This window comes from Heterodontus francisci, chromosome 8 (genome assembly GCF_036365525.1).
Source record: "Heterodontus francisci isolate sHetFra1 chromosome 8, sHetFra1.hap1, whole genome shotgun sequence".
Lineage (NCBI taxonomy): Eukaryota > Metazoa > Chordata > Chondrichthyes > Heterodontiformes > Heterodontidae > Heterodontus > Heterodontus francisci.
Genome location: NC_090378.1, coordinates 2,195,089 through 2,209,718, shown reverse-complemented (window position 1 = coordinate 2,209,718; position 14,630 = coordinate 2,195,089). Strand labels below are relative to the sequence as shown.

The following is a 14,630-nucleotide window of genomic DNA, read 5'->3' as shown; positions in this document are numbered from 1 at the left end:
GAAGATCCAATTCAAGAGTGAACTATACAATAAATGGAAAAGTCCTGGGGAAAATTGATGTCCAGAGAGATTTGGGTGTTCAGGTCCATTGTTCCCTGAAGGTGGCAACGCAGGTAAATAGAGTGGTCAAGAAGGCATACGGCATGCTTTCCTTCATCGGACGGGGTATTGAGTACAAGAGTTGGCAGGTCATGTTACAGTTGTATAGGACTTTGGTTCGGCCACATTTGGAATACTGCGTGCAGTTCTGGTCGCCACATTACCAAAAGGATGTGGATGCTTTGGAGAGGGTGCAGAGGAGGTTCACCAGGATGTTGCCTGGTATGGAGGGCGCTAGCTATGAAGAGAGGTTGAGTAGATTAGGATTATTTTCATTAGAAAGGCGGAGGTTGAGGGGGGACCTGATTGAGGTGTACAAAATTATGAGAGGTATAGACAGGGTGGATAGCAAGAAGCTTTTTCCCCAGAGTGGGGGATTCAAATACTAGGGGTCACGAGTTCAAAGTGAGAGGGGAAAAGTTTAGGGGGGATATGCGTGGAAAGTTCTTTACGCAGAGGGTGGTGGGTGCCTGGAACGCGTTGCCAGCGGAGGTGGTAGAGGCGGGCACGATAGCGTCTTTTAAGATGTATCTAGACAGATACATGAATGGGCAGGAAGCAAAGAGATACAGACCCTTAGAAAATAGGCAACATGTTTAGATAGAGGATCTGGATCGGCGCAGGCTTGGAGGGCCGAAGGGCCTGTTCCTGTGCTGTAATTTTCTTTGTTCTTTGTTCTTTGTTCATTGGATATGGGCACTAAAGACAAAGGCCATGTACAAGAACCTTACAGAACTAATTCTCTGGGAAGAATTTAAAAGTTCATTCCCTCCATTGGTAAGAACCCATGTAGAGAACTGAAAGATTGCAAAGGCCAGACAGGAAGTGGAAATTGCTGTTGATTATGAGCTTGTGTATAAGCCCAAACCCTTTGTTCATCACCCCCACAAACCCGAGAAGGATAGTAGGTGGGAGAGTGAAAGGAAGGCGAGTAGCCTGGGACAAGAAGGGAACGCCCTGGGATCTCCACCTCAGACCAGAAAAGAAGATGCTGAGGGTAGAAGTGAGGTCCGCAAGTCTAACTGTTACCATTGTCACAAGGTGACAATTCGTGCAGAATGCTGGAAGTTGAGGGGAAAACCCATGGGACTTACTGGGGTGCACAAAGCTAATATAGAGAAAGGGGCCCTGACTGAGAGTACAACAGATCAGGGTGCAGCTGTAAGACCAAGTAAAAAAACCACTGTGAGTACAGGGGTTGTGGATCAGATACCTGAGAGTTATAGGGAGTTCTTGTTGAAAGGAAAAGTAACTCTTTATCCATCAAGTGAGGCAGGTAAACCTATAATAAAAACAAGAAATGCTGGAACCACTCAGCAGGTCTGGCAGCATCTGTGAAAAGAGAAGCAGAGTTAACGTTTCGGGTCAGTGACCCTTCATCGGAACTCTAGGTAAACCTATAGTTATACTTAGGGATACAGGAGCCACACAAACTCTTTTGCTGGGGAAAGGCATAACAATTACACCAGAGAGAGCACTGAATGCTAAAGTTTTAGTGAACCTCCACCAACTAGAAGGACAAGGGCAGCAGATACATGGGAACATCACCACCTGCAAGTTCCCCTCCAAGTCACACACCATCCTGACTTGGAACTATATCACTGTTCCTTCACTGTCGCTGGGTCAAATTCCTGGAACTCCCTTCCTAACAGCACTGTGGGTGTATCTACCCCACATGAACTGCAGTGGTTCAAGAAGGCAGCTCACCACCACCTTCTCAAGGGCAATTAGGGATGGGTAATAAATTCTGGCCTAGCCAGCAACACCCACATCCCATGAATGAATTAATTTTTAAAAAACCCATACCTTTGTATCGTACTTAACAAATCTACTGGAGTTTTTTGAGGATGTAACTAGTAGAATAGACAAGGGAGAACTAGTGGATGTGGTGTATTTGGATTTACAGAAGGCTTTTGATAACGGCCCGCATAAGAGGTTAGTGTGCAAAATTAAAGTACATGAGATTGGGGGTAATATACTGGCATGGATAGAGAATTAGTTGACAGACAGAAGACAGAGAGTAGGAATAAACGGGTCTTTTTCCGGGTGGCAGGCAGTGACTAGTGGGGTACCGCAGGGATCAGTGCTTGGGCCCCAGCCATTCACAATATATATTAATGACATGGGTGAGGGAACTAAATGTAACATTTCCAAGTTTGCAGATGACACAAAGCTGGGAGAGGAATGTGAGCTGTGAGGAGGATGCAAAGAGGCTCCATTGTGATTTGGACAAGTTTGGTGAGTGGGCAAATGCATGGCAGATGCAGTATAACGTGGATAAATGTGAGGTTATCCACTTTGGTTGTGAAAACAGAAAGACAGATTATTATCTGAATGGTAATAGATTGGGAAAGGGGGAGGTGCAGTGAGACCTGGGTGTCCTTGTATGCCAGTCACTGAAAGCAAACATTCAGGTGCAACAAGCAATTAGGAAGGCGAATGGTATGTTGGCCTTCTTTGCAAGAGAATTTGAGTACAGAGCAAAGATGTCTTACTGCAATTATACAGGGCCTTGGCGAGACCACATCTGGAGTATTATGTGCAGTTTTGGTCTCCTTACCTGAGGAAGGATGTTCTTGCCTTGGAGGGAGTGCAAAGAAGATTTACTCGGCTGATTCCAGGGATGCAGGATTGATGTATGAGGAGAGCTTGGTGTGACTAGGCCTGTATTCACTAGAGTTTAGAAGAATGAGGGGGGATCTCATAGAAACCTATAAAATTCTAACAGGACTAGACAGGCTAGATGCAGGGAGGATGTTCCCGATGGCTGGGGAGTCCAGAACCAGGGGTCGCAGTCTCAGGATACGGGGAATGCCATTTTGAACCGAGATGAGGAGAAATTTCTTCACTCAGAGGGTGTTGAACCTGTGGAATTCTCCACCACAGAAGGCAGTGGAGGCCAAGTCATTAAATATATTCAAGAAGGAGATAGATATATTTCTTAATGCCAAAGGGATCAAGGGATATGGGGAGAAAGTGAGAACAGGGAACTGAATTAGACAATCAGCCATGATCTTTTTTAAATAGCAGAGCAGGCTCGAAGGGCCGAATGGCCTACTACTCCTGCCATTTTCTATGTTTCTTTCGGGTGCACCTAGAGTGTCACCTAATGTCTGGAATGGTAACTGTAGGAGTTGCCCATAGTTTGCCTGTAGACAGAGTTGACCTGCTCCTGGGGAATAATTTGGCCGGAGCGAAGGTAGTAGCTTTGCCAGAAGTCACATAAAAACCAAGTGAAGTTAAAGAGACAGAACAGTTACAGGAAAAGAGTTCCAGGAATTTTTCCTTGTGTAGTAACCCGAGCAATGGCTAAAGAAGTTTTATTGTCAGAGGTAAAATTGGCACCACAGACAGTCAAATATCTGAAAATTTCTTTGGGGATTTGGATAATCTGAAGGAAATGCTCAGTAAGTCTTCTCTGATCAAGGCTCAACAAGCTGATCCTGTGTTAAAGTTGCACAATTGGCTCTAACAGAAGCTGAGGCAAAAGGAGTTCCGGAAGGCTATTATATTAAAAATGGGATTCTGATGAAGAAGTGGAGACCTCCTCACAGACCTGAGGATGAAGAATGGACGTAGCTCACCAGATAGTGGTACCACCAAAGTATCACCGGGAACTATTAAGGAGAGCGCATGAGATTCCTCTGGTGGGACATGTGGCGATCCAGAAGACTTAATCACATATAGGTCAACATCTTTACTGACCGGGTGTTTTCAAGGACATGATGCAGTTTTGTTAAACGTGCCTGATGTGCCGGATTGTGGGAAAACTGCGACCTGCTATAAAACTGGCACCTCTAATTCCCATACCAGTTTTTGAGGAACCATTCAGTAGGGTGTTGGTAGACTGTGTAGGACCTTTAGCGAAAACAACAGCAGGACACCAATATATACTCACTATCATGGATATGGTTACTCGGTTCCCAGAGGCCATTCCCTTGAGAATAATTTCTGCTGGGGTACTGGTAGAGAAGTTAACCCAGTTCTTCACTAGATATGGATTATCCATTGAGATTCAGTCAGATCAAGGTTCCAATTTTATGTCTAAAATTTTTCAGGAAGTTATGAGTAATTTGGGTTTAACACAGTTAAAGTCTTCAGCATACCACCCACAGATACAAGGGAGCTTTAGAAAGGTAACTCTCAAAATGATGATCAGGGCAGACTGTCATGAATATCCTCATGATTGGGATAAAGGGCTAGAATTTCTGTTGTTTGCCACTAGGGATTCACCCAATGAGTTTACCAGTTTTAATCCTTTATGGATATGAGAGAAGAGATCCTCTAAAACTAATTAAAGACTGGTTTTTAGGTCAGAGGGACAAGTCTTCCATGTTTAGATTCTGTATCCGTGTTCCAGGAGATGCTCACGAGAGTCTGCAAAGTGGCTCAGGAACACCTGAAAGCTTCCCGAACAACCATGAAGCAATGGGCAGACAAGCATGTCAAGACCCAAACATTTCAACTAGGGGATGAGGTGTTAGTATTACTGCCTTTACAGAGTGAAGCACTGAAAGCACGGTTCAGTGGTCTGTATAAAGTGGTCAAAAGGATTGGTGAAGTAAGTTATTTGATTGACACCCCAGATAGCTGGAAAAAGAATTGGCTGTGTCATATCAATATGTTAAAACAATAAAATAAAAGCAAAATACTGCGGATGCTGGAAATCTGAAATAAAAACAAGAAATGCTGGAACCACTCAGCAGGTCTGGCAGCATCTGTGGAAAGAGAAGCAGAGTTAACGTCTCGGGTCAGTGACCCTTCATCACCGGGAGGAGGATAAGTGAACACAGATATGTCAGGTAGTGGGGACAGTGAAGGATGATAGGGATAGTGAGGATGAGGCAAAAGGAGGCATTGACAATTCTCAAATTGAACCTCCTACTATTTGGTCAGCTAATATTGAATTGTTTGGGAGATTGGACACTGCTTTCATATTTAGATGCAGAACAGTGAGAAGACCTAACAAGGCTACTCACAGCATTTAAAGGAGTTTGTCGGGATAGGCCAGGATGTACTACCTTAGAAACATAGAAAATAGGAGCAGGAATAGGCCATTCGGCCCTTCGAGCCTGCTCTGCAATTTATTATGATCATGGCTGATCATCCAACTCAGTAACCTGTTCCCACATTCCCCCCATATCCTTTCATCCCTTTAGACCCAAGAGCTATATCTAACTCCTTCTTGAAAACATACAATGTTTTGGCCTCAACTGCTTTCTGTGGTTGCGAATTCTATAGGCTCACCACTCTCTGGGTGAAGAAATTTCTCCTCATCTCAGGAGAATTTCTCCTCATCTTAGCCACACATGATGTGGATGTAGAGGAATCCATTCCTATAAAACAGCATCCTTACCGAATAAGTCCAGAGAAACAGGCCCAGGTAAAAGCAGAAATCCAATCCAGTCAAAGCAGCTGGAGTTCCCCAGTGGTATTAGTGCCTAAACATGACAGTTCAACTAGACTCTGTATAGACTACAGAAACGTTAATGCAGTAACTACAGAAACGTTAATGCAGTAACAAAGACAGACTCCTACCCAATTCCTCACTTGGAACAACTAGGGGGCTCTGTTTGGAAGGTTGCAGTCATCTAATTTGGTGAGCATCTTTGTGGAAAAATTTCAAAACCAGAATTCCAGATGATTCTGATGGAGTTTACTGTTACAACCCTATTAGTTAAAGATTATCCACATTGCAGGTAAAAATAATGTTATTGCAGATGCTTTATCGAGAGTCTAACTTTGTTCAAAATATCTGAATGAAAAGAAGGTACAGACCAGAATTTTATTGACTACAAAAAAAGAATGAGAATGAGTGTGAAAATGTTTTCTATTTTTCCCACACTTTGTAATGAAGTGCATTTAAAAATGGTGTTTTATTCCTCCGAGGTGTTATGAAAGTGATTCTGTTTTTTGTTAAAAGTATTTTTGAAAGGAATTTATAGATAAGCTGAATCAATGTTGGATCATTGTTTTAAAAAAAAAGAGAACCCTCAAGGGGGCATTGAAGGAACTGGTGGCAACAATGATACCGGTTGTCACATGACTCAAGTTAAAGCTAGAACAGAAACTCTGGTAACAGGGGCAGAGAAGTGACAAGTGCCCCTTTGATTGGATAATCCCAGTAGCAGCAGAGCACCTGGAAGGGCAGAAAACTGGCAAGCTTCTTGGTTGTTGGTCAGTGTGTGTGGGGTTTTACCATCTGGAGTGAGATAAAGTCAAGTCTGTGGAAGAAGTTAAAAAGGACAGAGGACCACAACCCAGCTCACTTTCCAGCAATTCCACAGAAGATCCTGTGAAATCCACTGTGTCAATTCACCTCGTCTCCTTTCTGAAGAAATCCTGCTAAAATTAATTCTCAATGCTGCCTGAAAAGAACTGACCTAAAGATCCTAATGACCTGCCTACGTATACTCAGAAGTCAGACTGTGTGCCAGTTTTGGAACAACATATCTCATCTGCTATTTACTTAAAAAATGAGCAAGTAATCTGCCTGGATGTCTTTTTTCTCTGTAACAGAGCTCTGAATTTATAAAAAACCCTTTTTTCTCGGTTAACCGGTGTATTTATATGTGTGTGTGTGAAGGTAATAAAGTAAAAAGGGACTTTCAAATTTAATATTGGGTTTTTAAAATTTTAATCTGTGTGTTTGTTTTACTTCATTACTAGTTAAGATTTGTTCTATAATAAACTGTTCATTTTGCTGTTCAGTAAAGAAACCTGGTTAGTTTGTTCTATTCTGGGAAAAGTATATGATTGTCTGTATTAGCAAGTGGGAAAAACTTTAAATATGCTATGACATGTGGAGACATGGGACTGAATTAACAGTGCACTCCTCCCACCTCGGTCGTAACGCTATATTATATTTTCAGTTTCTCAATATTTCTCTATTGCATCTCTAAGTAAGGATTCCCTTGTCTTCCCTACCACCAACATTAAGCCAATTGGTTAAATTACACTTTCCAGGACTTGTTTCTATCTCCCTTTTTAAATATAGGAATCACATTGGATTTCTCCCAGTCTTCTGGTACTATTCCGTTTTCTGATGAATTTATGTCTGTAATAGTGCCTCTGCTGTCTCTTCACTAATTTTTTTTAATATACTTGGATGCATTCCATCCGGACCAGGGGTTTTATCATCTCTCAGTATGATTAGTTTGTCAATTATCTCTCCCCTTTCTATCTTAAATGTCTTTATATATTTTTTGATCTCTTTGTTTAATCTCACGTCCACCATGTTAGTCTCTCCGGTAAATGCCGAGGCAAAGTCTTTATTTAATATTTCTGTCATGTTTCTATCATTCCCTGTGAGTTTATCATGTGTATCCCTTAGCAACGCAAACCCTGTCCTGCTTTCCCATTTGTTATTATTGTGTCTGTAGAATACTTCACTGTTTCAGTTTATATTCTATGATGATGTAAGTTCATAGTTTCTCATTGTATTTCTAATTGTTTTTTCATTTCTTTCCAAACCTTTTCATATTCCCTTTGGAACCTGTGTGATTTTTCTTTATTATATTCTCGGTGTCCAGATGTTTTTCTAGTAAAATGTTGTTGTAAAAGTGAAACACTGGGCGACATTAAACAATCTGGAACGTGGGGAGGTTTTCAATGCTCTGACCTTTCTTTTCCTTTTCTGCTCTCTTGCAGCAAGCGTGTGTGATAACTTGCTGACACGGTGTGAGAATGGAGGAGTGTGTGAAGACAATGGGAGGTGTCGGTGTCCTGCACCCTACACCGGGCTCCTGTGTGAGAAAGTCCAGTGCGGGAAGGAAGCGGGACGATGTGATTCCCAATCCCCCCGGGACCCCACCTTACACCGGGTGCTGCTGTTGCTGACTGCACTGCTAATTGCTGCTAATGGCCGCGTGCCTCTCTGACCTGCTTCCAGCACCATGAAGACTCACAGGAAGGTGCAAAGAGCGCAGGAGAATCTAGTGTTTACTCTATTGCTGTTAAAACACGCTCCCTTTACCCACCCAATACCCTCACCCAACTCCGGAAAAGGCGAACCGGAACCGAGACCTGATCCCACAAACCCAGCCTGACTAGATCACGGAGCCTGGACAGAATCAGCAGGCAAAGGGAACTGGACTCTCTGACTCCCTGTGAGACAGAGGCAGCAGCTAATAATCATTCAAAAATCGCCAGCCGCTCGCCCCATGTTCAGCTTTGGGACAAAGAATCAAAGGAAGGACTTGCATTTACATAGCGCCTTTCGCCAGCTCAGGATGTCCCAAAGTGCTTTACAGCCAATGAAGTAATTATTCCGCCAATGTGATAATGAGCAGATAATCTGTTTTCGTGAAGTTGCTGGAGGGATAAATATTGGACCAGGACACGGGGGAGAACTCCCCTGCTCTTCTTCAAAATAGCGGCCGTGGGGTTTTTATACCCACCTGAGAGGGCAGAAGGGGGTCTCAGTTTAATCACTCATCTGAAAGATGGACACTGCAGCACTTCCTCAGTACTGACCCTCCGACACTGCAGCACTCCCTCAGTACTGCCCGTCTGACAGGGCAGCACTCCCTCAGTACTGACCCACGAACAGTGCAGCCCTCCCTCAGTACTGACCCTCCGACAGCGCAGCACTCCCACAGAACTGACCCTCGAACAGTGCAGCCCTCCCTCAGTACTGACCCTCCGACAGTGCAGCACTTCCTCAGTACTGCCCCTCTGACTGGGCAGCACTCCCTCAGTACTGACCCTCTGACTGGGCAGCACTCCCTCAGTACTGCCCCTCTGACTGGGCAGCACTCCCTCAGTACTGCCCCTCTGACTGGACAGCACTCCCTCAGTACTGCCCCTCTGACTGGGCAGCACTCCCACAGTACTGACCCACGAACAGTGCAGCCCTCCCTCAGTACTGACCCTCCGACAGCGCAGCACTCCCACAGAACTGACCCTCGAACAGTGCAGCCCTCCCTCAGTACTGACCCTCCGACAGTGCAGCACTTCCTCAGTACTGCCCCTCTGACTGGGCAGCACTCCCTCAGTACTGACCCTCTGACTGGGCAGCACTCCCTCAGTACTGCCCCTCTGATAGGGCAGCACTCCCTCAGTACTGCCCCTCTGATAGGGCAGCACTTCCTCAGTACTGCCCTTCTGACTGGGCAGCACTCCCTCAGTACTGCCCCTCTGACTGGGCAGCAATCCCTCAGTACTGCCCCTCTGACTGGGCAGCACTCCCTCAGTACTGCCCCTCTGACTGGGCAGCACTCCCTCAGTACTGCCCCTCTGATAGGGCAGCACTCCCTCAGTACTGCCCCTCTGATAGGGCAGCACTTCCTCAGTACTGCCCTTCTGACTGGGCAGCACTCCCTCAGTACTGCCCCTCTGACTGGGCAGCAATCCCTCAGTACTGCCCCTCCATATGGGCAGCACTCCCTCAGTACTGCCCTTCCAACATTGTGGCACTCCCTCAGTACTGCCCCTCCGACAGTGCGGCTCTCCCTCAGTACTGCCCCTCCGACAGGGCGGCACTCCCTCAGTACTGCTCCTCCGACAGGATAGTTTTCAATCACTCCCTCGTAAAATTAACACTAACTCAGTCTTTCTCTCCCTCACTCTCTGTCTCTCCCTGGGAGGGATTACTGAGTGGGGACCAGGCCCCTCTATCGGTGCAGTGACCTGAGGGAATGTGTGGGGCAGTCTCCTGCGTTCTACTGCCTCTAGTTTTCCCCAGCCTTGACTGTCCCACATCCTCGAGTGTCCCACGGCCTCAATAGTTCTACTGCCTCGAGTGTGCCACAGCCTGGGCTTCAGTGAGTGTTGCTGTGTAATCCTTTCCCCAGATGCCCTCCTTGTGAAATCCCACTCTTCTGCTGGGTCTATCCATGGAGGCTGCATCAGTCCCATGTGGGAATAATCCTGAGCAGTAATCGCCGTGTTAGTGTGGATATTGATTGTTTTGTATTAAGATGAAGTTTGTTCTTGCAATCCCACAAGTTCTGATGTCGGTTCTGTGTGAATAGCAGTTTGTGTTGGTGAATATATCTGTCACTGTGGAAATCCCAGTGATGGCAGAAACAGGACTATTCTCTTTGTCTGATTTTCCTGTGCACAGATTTCTCTAGAACTACAATTTGCTGCATCAAAGAATCTGAGTTTCCAGCTGGAAACCTGTCCTAAAATCCAGAAAAGGACTCGTCACTTTACTCTGCAGAACAATAAAAGCTCCTGCATCAAGTGTCCTCAACTCAGGATCTGGTTTGTGAGATGAGGTCACGTCTGGTCAGATAGCTTGGGCCAAGACTGCTCTACATTGCAAAAGGAAATGACACAAACTCCTCCAGTTTAATGAAAGGTTTATTTAAATTTTATAAACAGCAAATATACATCCCCAGGAACTCTGTGTCCAATGGTAAACAAGAAAAACATTTGACCTCAAATTGAGTCACCCTGATCCTGTGACCTGAGCCAGTGAAGGGGTTAAAGGCCAATTCGATTCGGTTCCAGTCTTTAGCTCCATCATATTGTGGGTTTGGCTCCTTGATAATGAGAAACTGGGAACAGAAAGAACTTGCATTTCTGTAACGCCTTTCACAACTTTTGGACATCTCAAAGCATTACTTTTAAAGTGTGCTCACTGCTGTATTGTAGGAAATGCTGTAGCCAATTTGTGCACAGCAAGAACCCACAATAAGATAATGACCAGATAATTTGTCCTTTTTCCTGGTGGTTGTGGAAGGATAATTCCTCAAGTTCTGCTGTGGGATTAATTACACCCACCGGAGAGGGCAGTCATTACTGACCCTTTGACAGTGCAGCACTCCCTCAGTACTGACCCTCTGACAGTGCAGCACTCCCTCAGTACTGACCCTCCAACAGTGCAGCGCTCCCTCAGTACTGACCCGCCGACAGTGCAGTGCTCCCTCAGTACTGACCCGCCGATGTGCAGAGCTCCCTCAGTACTGACCCGCCGACAGTGCAGCGCTCCCTCATTACTGACCCTCCGACAGTGCAGCACTCCCTCAGTACTGACCCTCTGACAGTGCTGCACTCCCTCAGTACTGCCCCTCTGACAGTGCAGCACTCCCTCAGTCCTGACCCTCCGACAGTGCAGCACTCCCTCAGTACTGCCCCTGAAAGTGCAGCACTCCCTCAGTACTGCCCCGCCGACAGTGCAGCGCTCCCTCAGTACTGACCCTCAGACAGTGCAGCGCTCCCTCTGTATTGATTCTCAGACAATGCAGCACTCCCTCAGTACTGACCCTCAGACAGTGCAGCACTCCCTCAGTACTGACCCTCCGACAGTGCAGCACTCCCTCAGTACTGACCCTCCGACAGTGCAGCACTCCCTCAGTACTGACCCTCTGACAGTGCTGCACTCCCTCAGTACTGACCCGCCGACAGTGCAGTGCTCCCTCAGTACTGACCCTCTGACAGTGCAGCACTCCCTCAGTACTGACCTTCCGACAGTGCAGCACTCTCTCAGTACTGACCTTCCGACAGTGCAGTGCTCCCTCAGTACTGACCCTCTGACAGTGCAGCACTCCCTCAGTACTGACCCTCCGACAGTGCAGCGCTCCCTCAGTACTGACCCGCCGACAGTGCAGTGCTCCCTCAGTACTGACCCTCTGACAGTGCAGCACTCCCTCAGTACTGACCTTCCGACAGTGCAGCACTCTCTCAGTACTGACCTTCCGACAGTGCAGCACTCTCTCAGTACTGACCTTCCGACAGTGCAGCACTCCCTCAGTACTGACCTTCCGACAGTGCAGCGCTCCCTCAGTACTGACCCTCCGACAGTGCAGCACTCCCTCAGTACTGACCCTCTGACAGTGCTGCACTCCCTCAGTACTGCCCCTCTGACAGTGCAGCACTCCCTCAGTCCTGACCCTCCGACAGTGCAGCACTCCCTCAGTACTGCCCCTGACAGTGCTGCACTCCCTCAGTACTGCCCCTCTGACAGTGCTGCACTCCCTCAGTACTGACCCTCTGACAGTGCGGCACTCCCTCAGTACTGACCCGCTGACAGTGCAGCGCTCCCTCAGTACTGACCCTCCGACAGTGCAGCGCTCCCTCTGTATTGATCCTCTAACAGTGCAGCACTCCCTCAGTACTGCACTGGGAGTATCAGCCTGGGATTTGTGCTCAGGTCTGTGGACTGGTACTCACTCAGAACCTATAGACTCCAAGGTGCAAGTGCTGCCCAGTGAACCACAGTGGATACCTGATGATTGTGATTCAATCCCTTCTTCAGCACATTGCATTTCTTTTCCAAATGGGAGGTTCCACACTTTAACCCGTTTCCCGACAGGGCTAACACAGCTCGGTGTGATTCTTCTACCAGCAGGACAATGAGGTAACTTTTCCTGAACTAAAATAATAATAATATACACACAGCAGTTAGTAATCAAAGGCGGCAATTAAACTGCTTTTTACACTCCATCTCCAAACTATGCATTCACAGATTCAAAGAATTTGCAGCATCAAAGTGGTGTTTCTGAATCAGCCACATGTTGAGTTGGTTGGGCACCAGTGTAGAAGTAGAGATGGTGAATCTGGTCCTTTTCTTGGGTTCCACGGGAATTGTCTGCAAACGTATCCCAACCCTCTCCCTCTCCCCAGACCAGACTGTCACCTTGTTCCTTGCAAAGCCTTGGGTGACATCCATGAACCTGTTATCTCCAGAAATCAGAGTTCACCTTCTGTAAGGCCAATCAGAAAGCAGGCTGTGATAGATAGCTCTTCACATACTGCTATATCATTGACCCATGAGCATTCATCTTGATTGAAGTGTCAGTCTGTGAAACAATCCTCTTCCTCTTCTACATATATGGAGGGAAACCAGCCAATCTGAAATAAATTAACAAAGACACTTCAATTATTAAATAGACAAATTTCACAGCCTGATTGGAAAGGTCACAGCAGAGAATTGACAATCCTTTCAATGTCAAAGATTCCAATGGAGTTTGTCTCCTGCTGAGTGAGATGGTTCATGGTTAGAATTACACAGCACAGCACAAGAGTCCAATCAGCCCATCATGCTTGTACTGGCTCTTTGAAAGAGCTATCCAATTAATTCCACTCCCCTGCTCTTTCCCCATATCTCAGCAAATTTTTCCCCTTTCAAGTTTTTATCCAATTCCCTTTTGAAAGTTATTATTGAATCTGCTTCCACCGCCCTTTCAGGCAGCGCATTCCAGATCACAACAACTCACTGTGTAAAAAAAAATTCTCCTCATCTCCCCCTCTGGTTCTTTTACCAATTACCTTCAATCTGTGTCGTCTGGTTACTGACCCTCCTGTCACTGGAAACAGTTTCTCCTGATTTACTCTATTAAAACCCCACTATCAAACACCTCGATCAATTTCCCCTCAAGCTTCTCTGCTCTAAAGGGAACAGCCCAGCTTCTCCAGTCTCTTCACATTACTGAATTTGCAAGGCAATAAAGACAGACCAGTGGTATTAATTGGATATCTTTTTCAAAGAGCTGGCACAGGGCGAAGGGCTGAATGTCCTCCTGTGCTGTAAGATTCAATGACGGTTTGTATCCTCAGATAAAGACATTTCACAGCAGTGTGACTCACCCTCCCATTCACTGCTCCTCGCCACCACCCATTGGGTCCACTCTTGCTGTAAATCTTCACCATGTCTCCCGCCTGAAGGGACAATTCCCTCATGTCCCTCGCGGAGAAGTCATACTGAGCCACGGCCACCCCCACCACTTTTGGGCTCAAAGCTGCCAACAAGAAAGAAAAGAATTGCATTTCTAAAGCACCTTTCACCACCTCAGGATGTTCTAAAGCATGTCACAGCCAATGCAGTAATTTTCAAATGTGTTTTCTGCATTACAACAGTGAATACAACAACCAATTTTCACATAGCAAGATCCCACAACCAGCAATATGAAAGAACAAGGTAATTTGTTTCAGGAATTTTGGTTGATTAATATTGACCAGGGCGTCAGTGAGAACTCTCCCGTTCTTCAAATTGTGCCGTTGGATCTTTTACACCTGAGGGCAGACGGAGCCTCACTTTAATTTCTCATCTGACTGTGCAGCACTCCCTCAGTACTGACCCTCCGACAGTGCAGCACTCCCTCAGTACAGACCCTCTGACAGTGCAGCACTCCCTCAGTGCTGACCCTCCGACAGTGCAGCACTCCCTCAGTACTGACCCTCTGACAGTGCAGCACTCCCTCAGTAGTGACCCTCAGACAGTGCAGCACTCCCTCAGCACAGACCCTCTGACAGTGCAGCACTCCCTCAGTGCCGACCCTCCGACAGTGCAGCACTCCCTCAGTACTGACCCTCCGACAGTGCAGCACTCCCTCAGTACTGACCCTCTGACAGTGCAGCACTCCCTCAGTACTGACCCTCCGACAGTGCAGCACTCGCTCAGTGCTGACCCTTCGACAGTGCAGCACTCCCTCAGTACTGACCCTCCGACAGTGCGGCGCTCCCTCAGTACTGACCCTCTGACAGTGCAGCACTCCTTCAGTACTGACCCTCTGACAGTGCAGCACTCCCTCAGTACTGACCCTCTGACAGTGCAGCACTCCCTCAGTACTGACCCTCTGACA

General features: G+C 46.6%; 2 protein-coding genes across 8 annotated transcripts in view; one reads left to right on the top strand and one right to left on the bottom strand.

Moving 5' to 3' along the window:
• The window catches only part of LOC137372615 (netrin-G1-like), a 215,455-nt gene extending 205,826 nt beyond the window's left edge, over positions 1–9,629 (top strand). For 5 of the 6 annotated variants that reach the window (XM_068036552.1, XM_068036549.1, XM_068036550.1 and 2 more), the window contains one exon: positions 7,750–8,518. In XM_068036552.1, coding sequence (XP_067892653.1) covers positions 7,750–7,979 — 230 coding nt within the window. In that variant the 3' untranslated portion in view covers positions 7,980–8,518. Of the gene's footprint in view, positions 1–7,749 lie in introns of all 6 variants that reach the window. The other variant, XM_068036554.1, reaches the window with a different exon arrangement.
• Positions 9,630–11,869: 2,240 nt separating this feature from the next.
• The window catches only part of LOC137372614 (guanine nucleotide exchange factor VAV3-like), a 350,921-nt gene continuing 348,160 nt past the window's right edge, over positions 11,870–14,630 (bottom strand). The window contains exons 26-27 of one of the 2 annotated variants that reach the window (XM_068036548.1): positions 13,636–13,787; positions 11,870–12,900 (exon numbers count right to left, since the gene is read on the bottom strand). In XM_068036548.1, coding sequence (XP_067892649.1) covers positions 12,844–12,900; positions 13,636–13,787 — 209 coding nt within the window. In that variant the 3' untranslated portion in view covers positions 11,870–12,843. Of the gene's footprint in view, positions 12,901–13,635; positions 13,788–14,630 lie in introns of those variants that run through there. The other variant, XR_010975463.1, reaches the window with a different exon arrangement.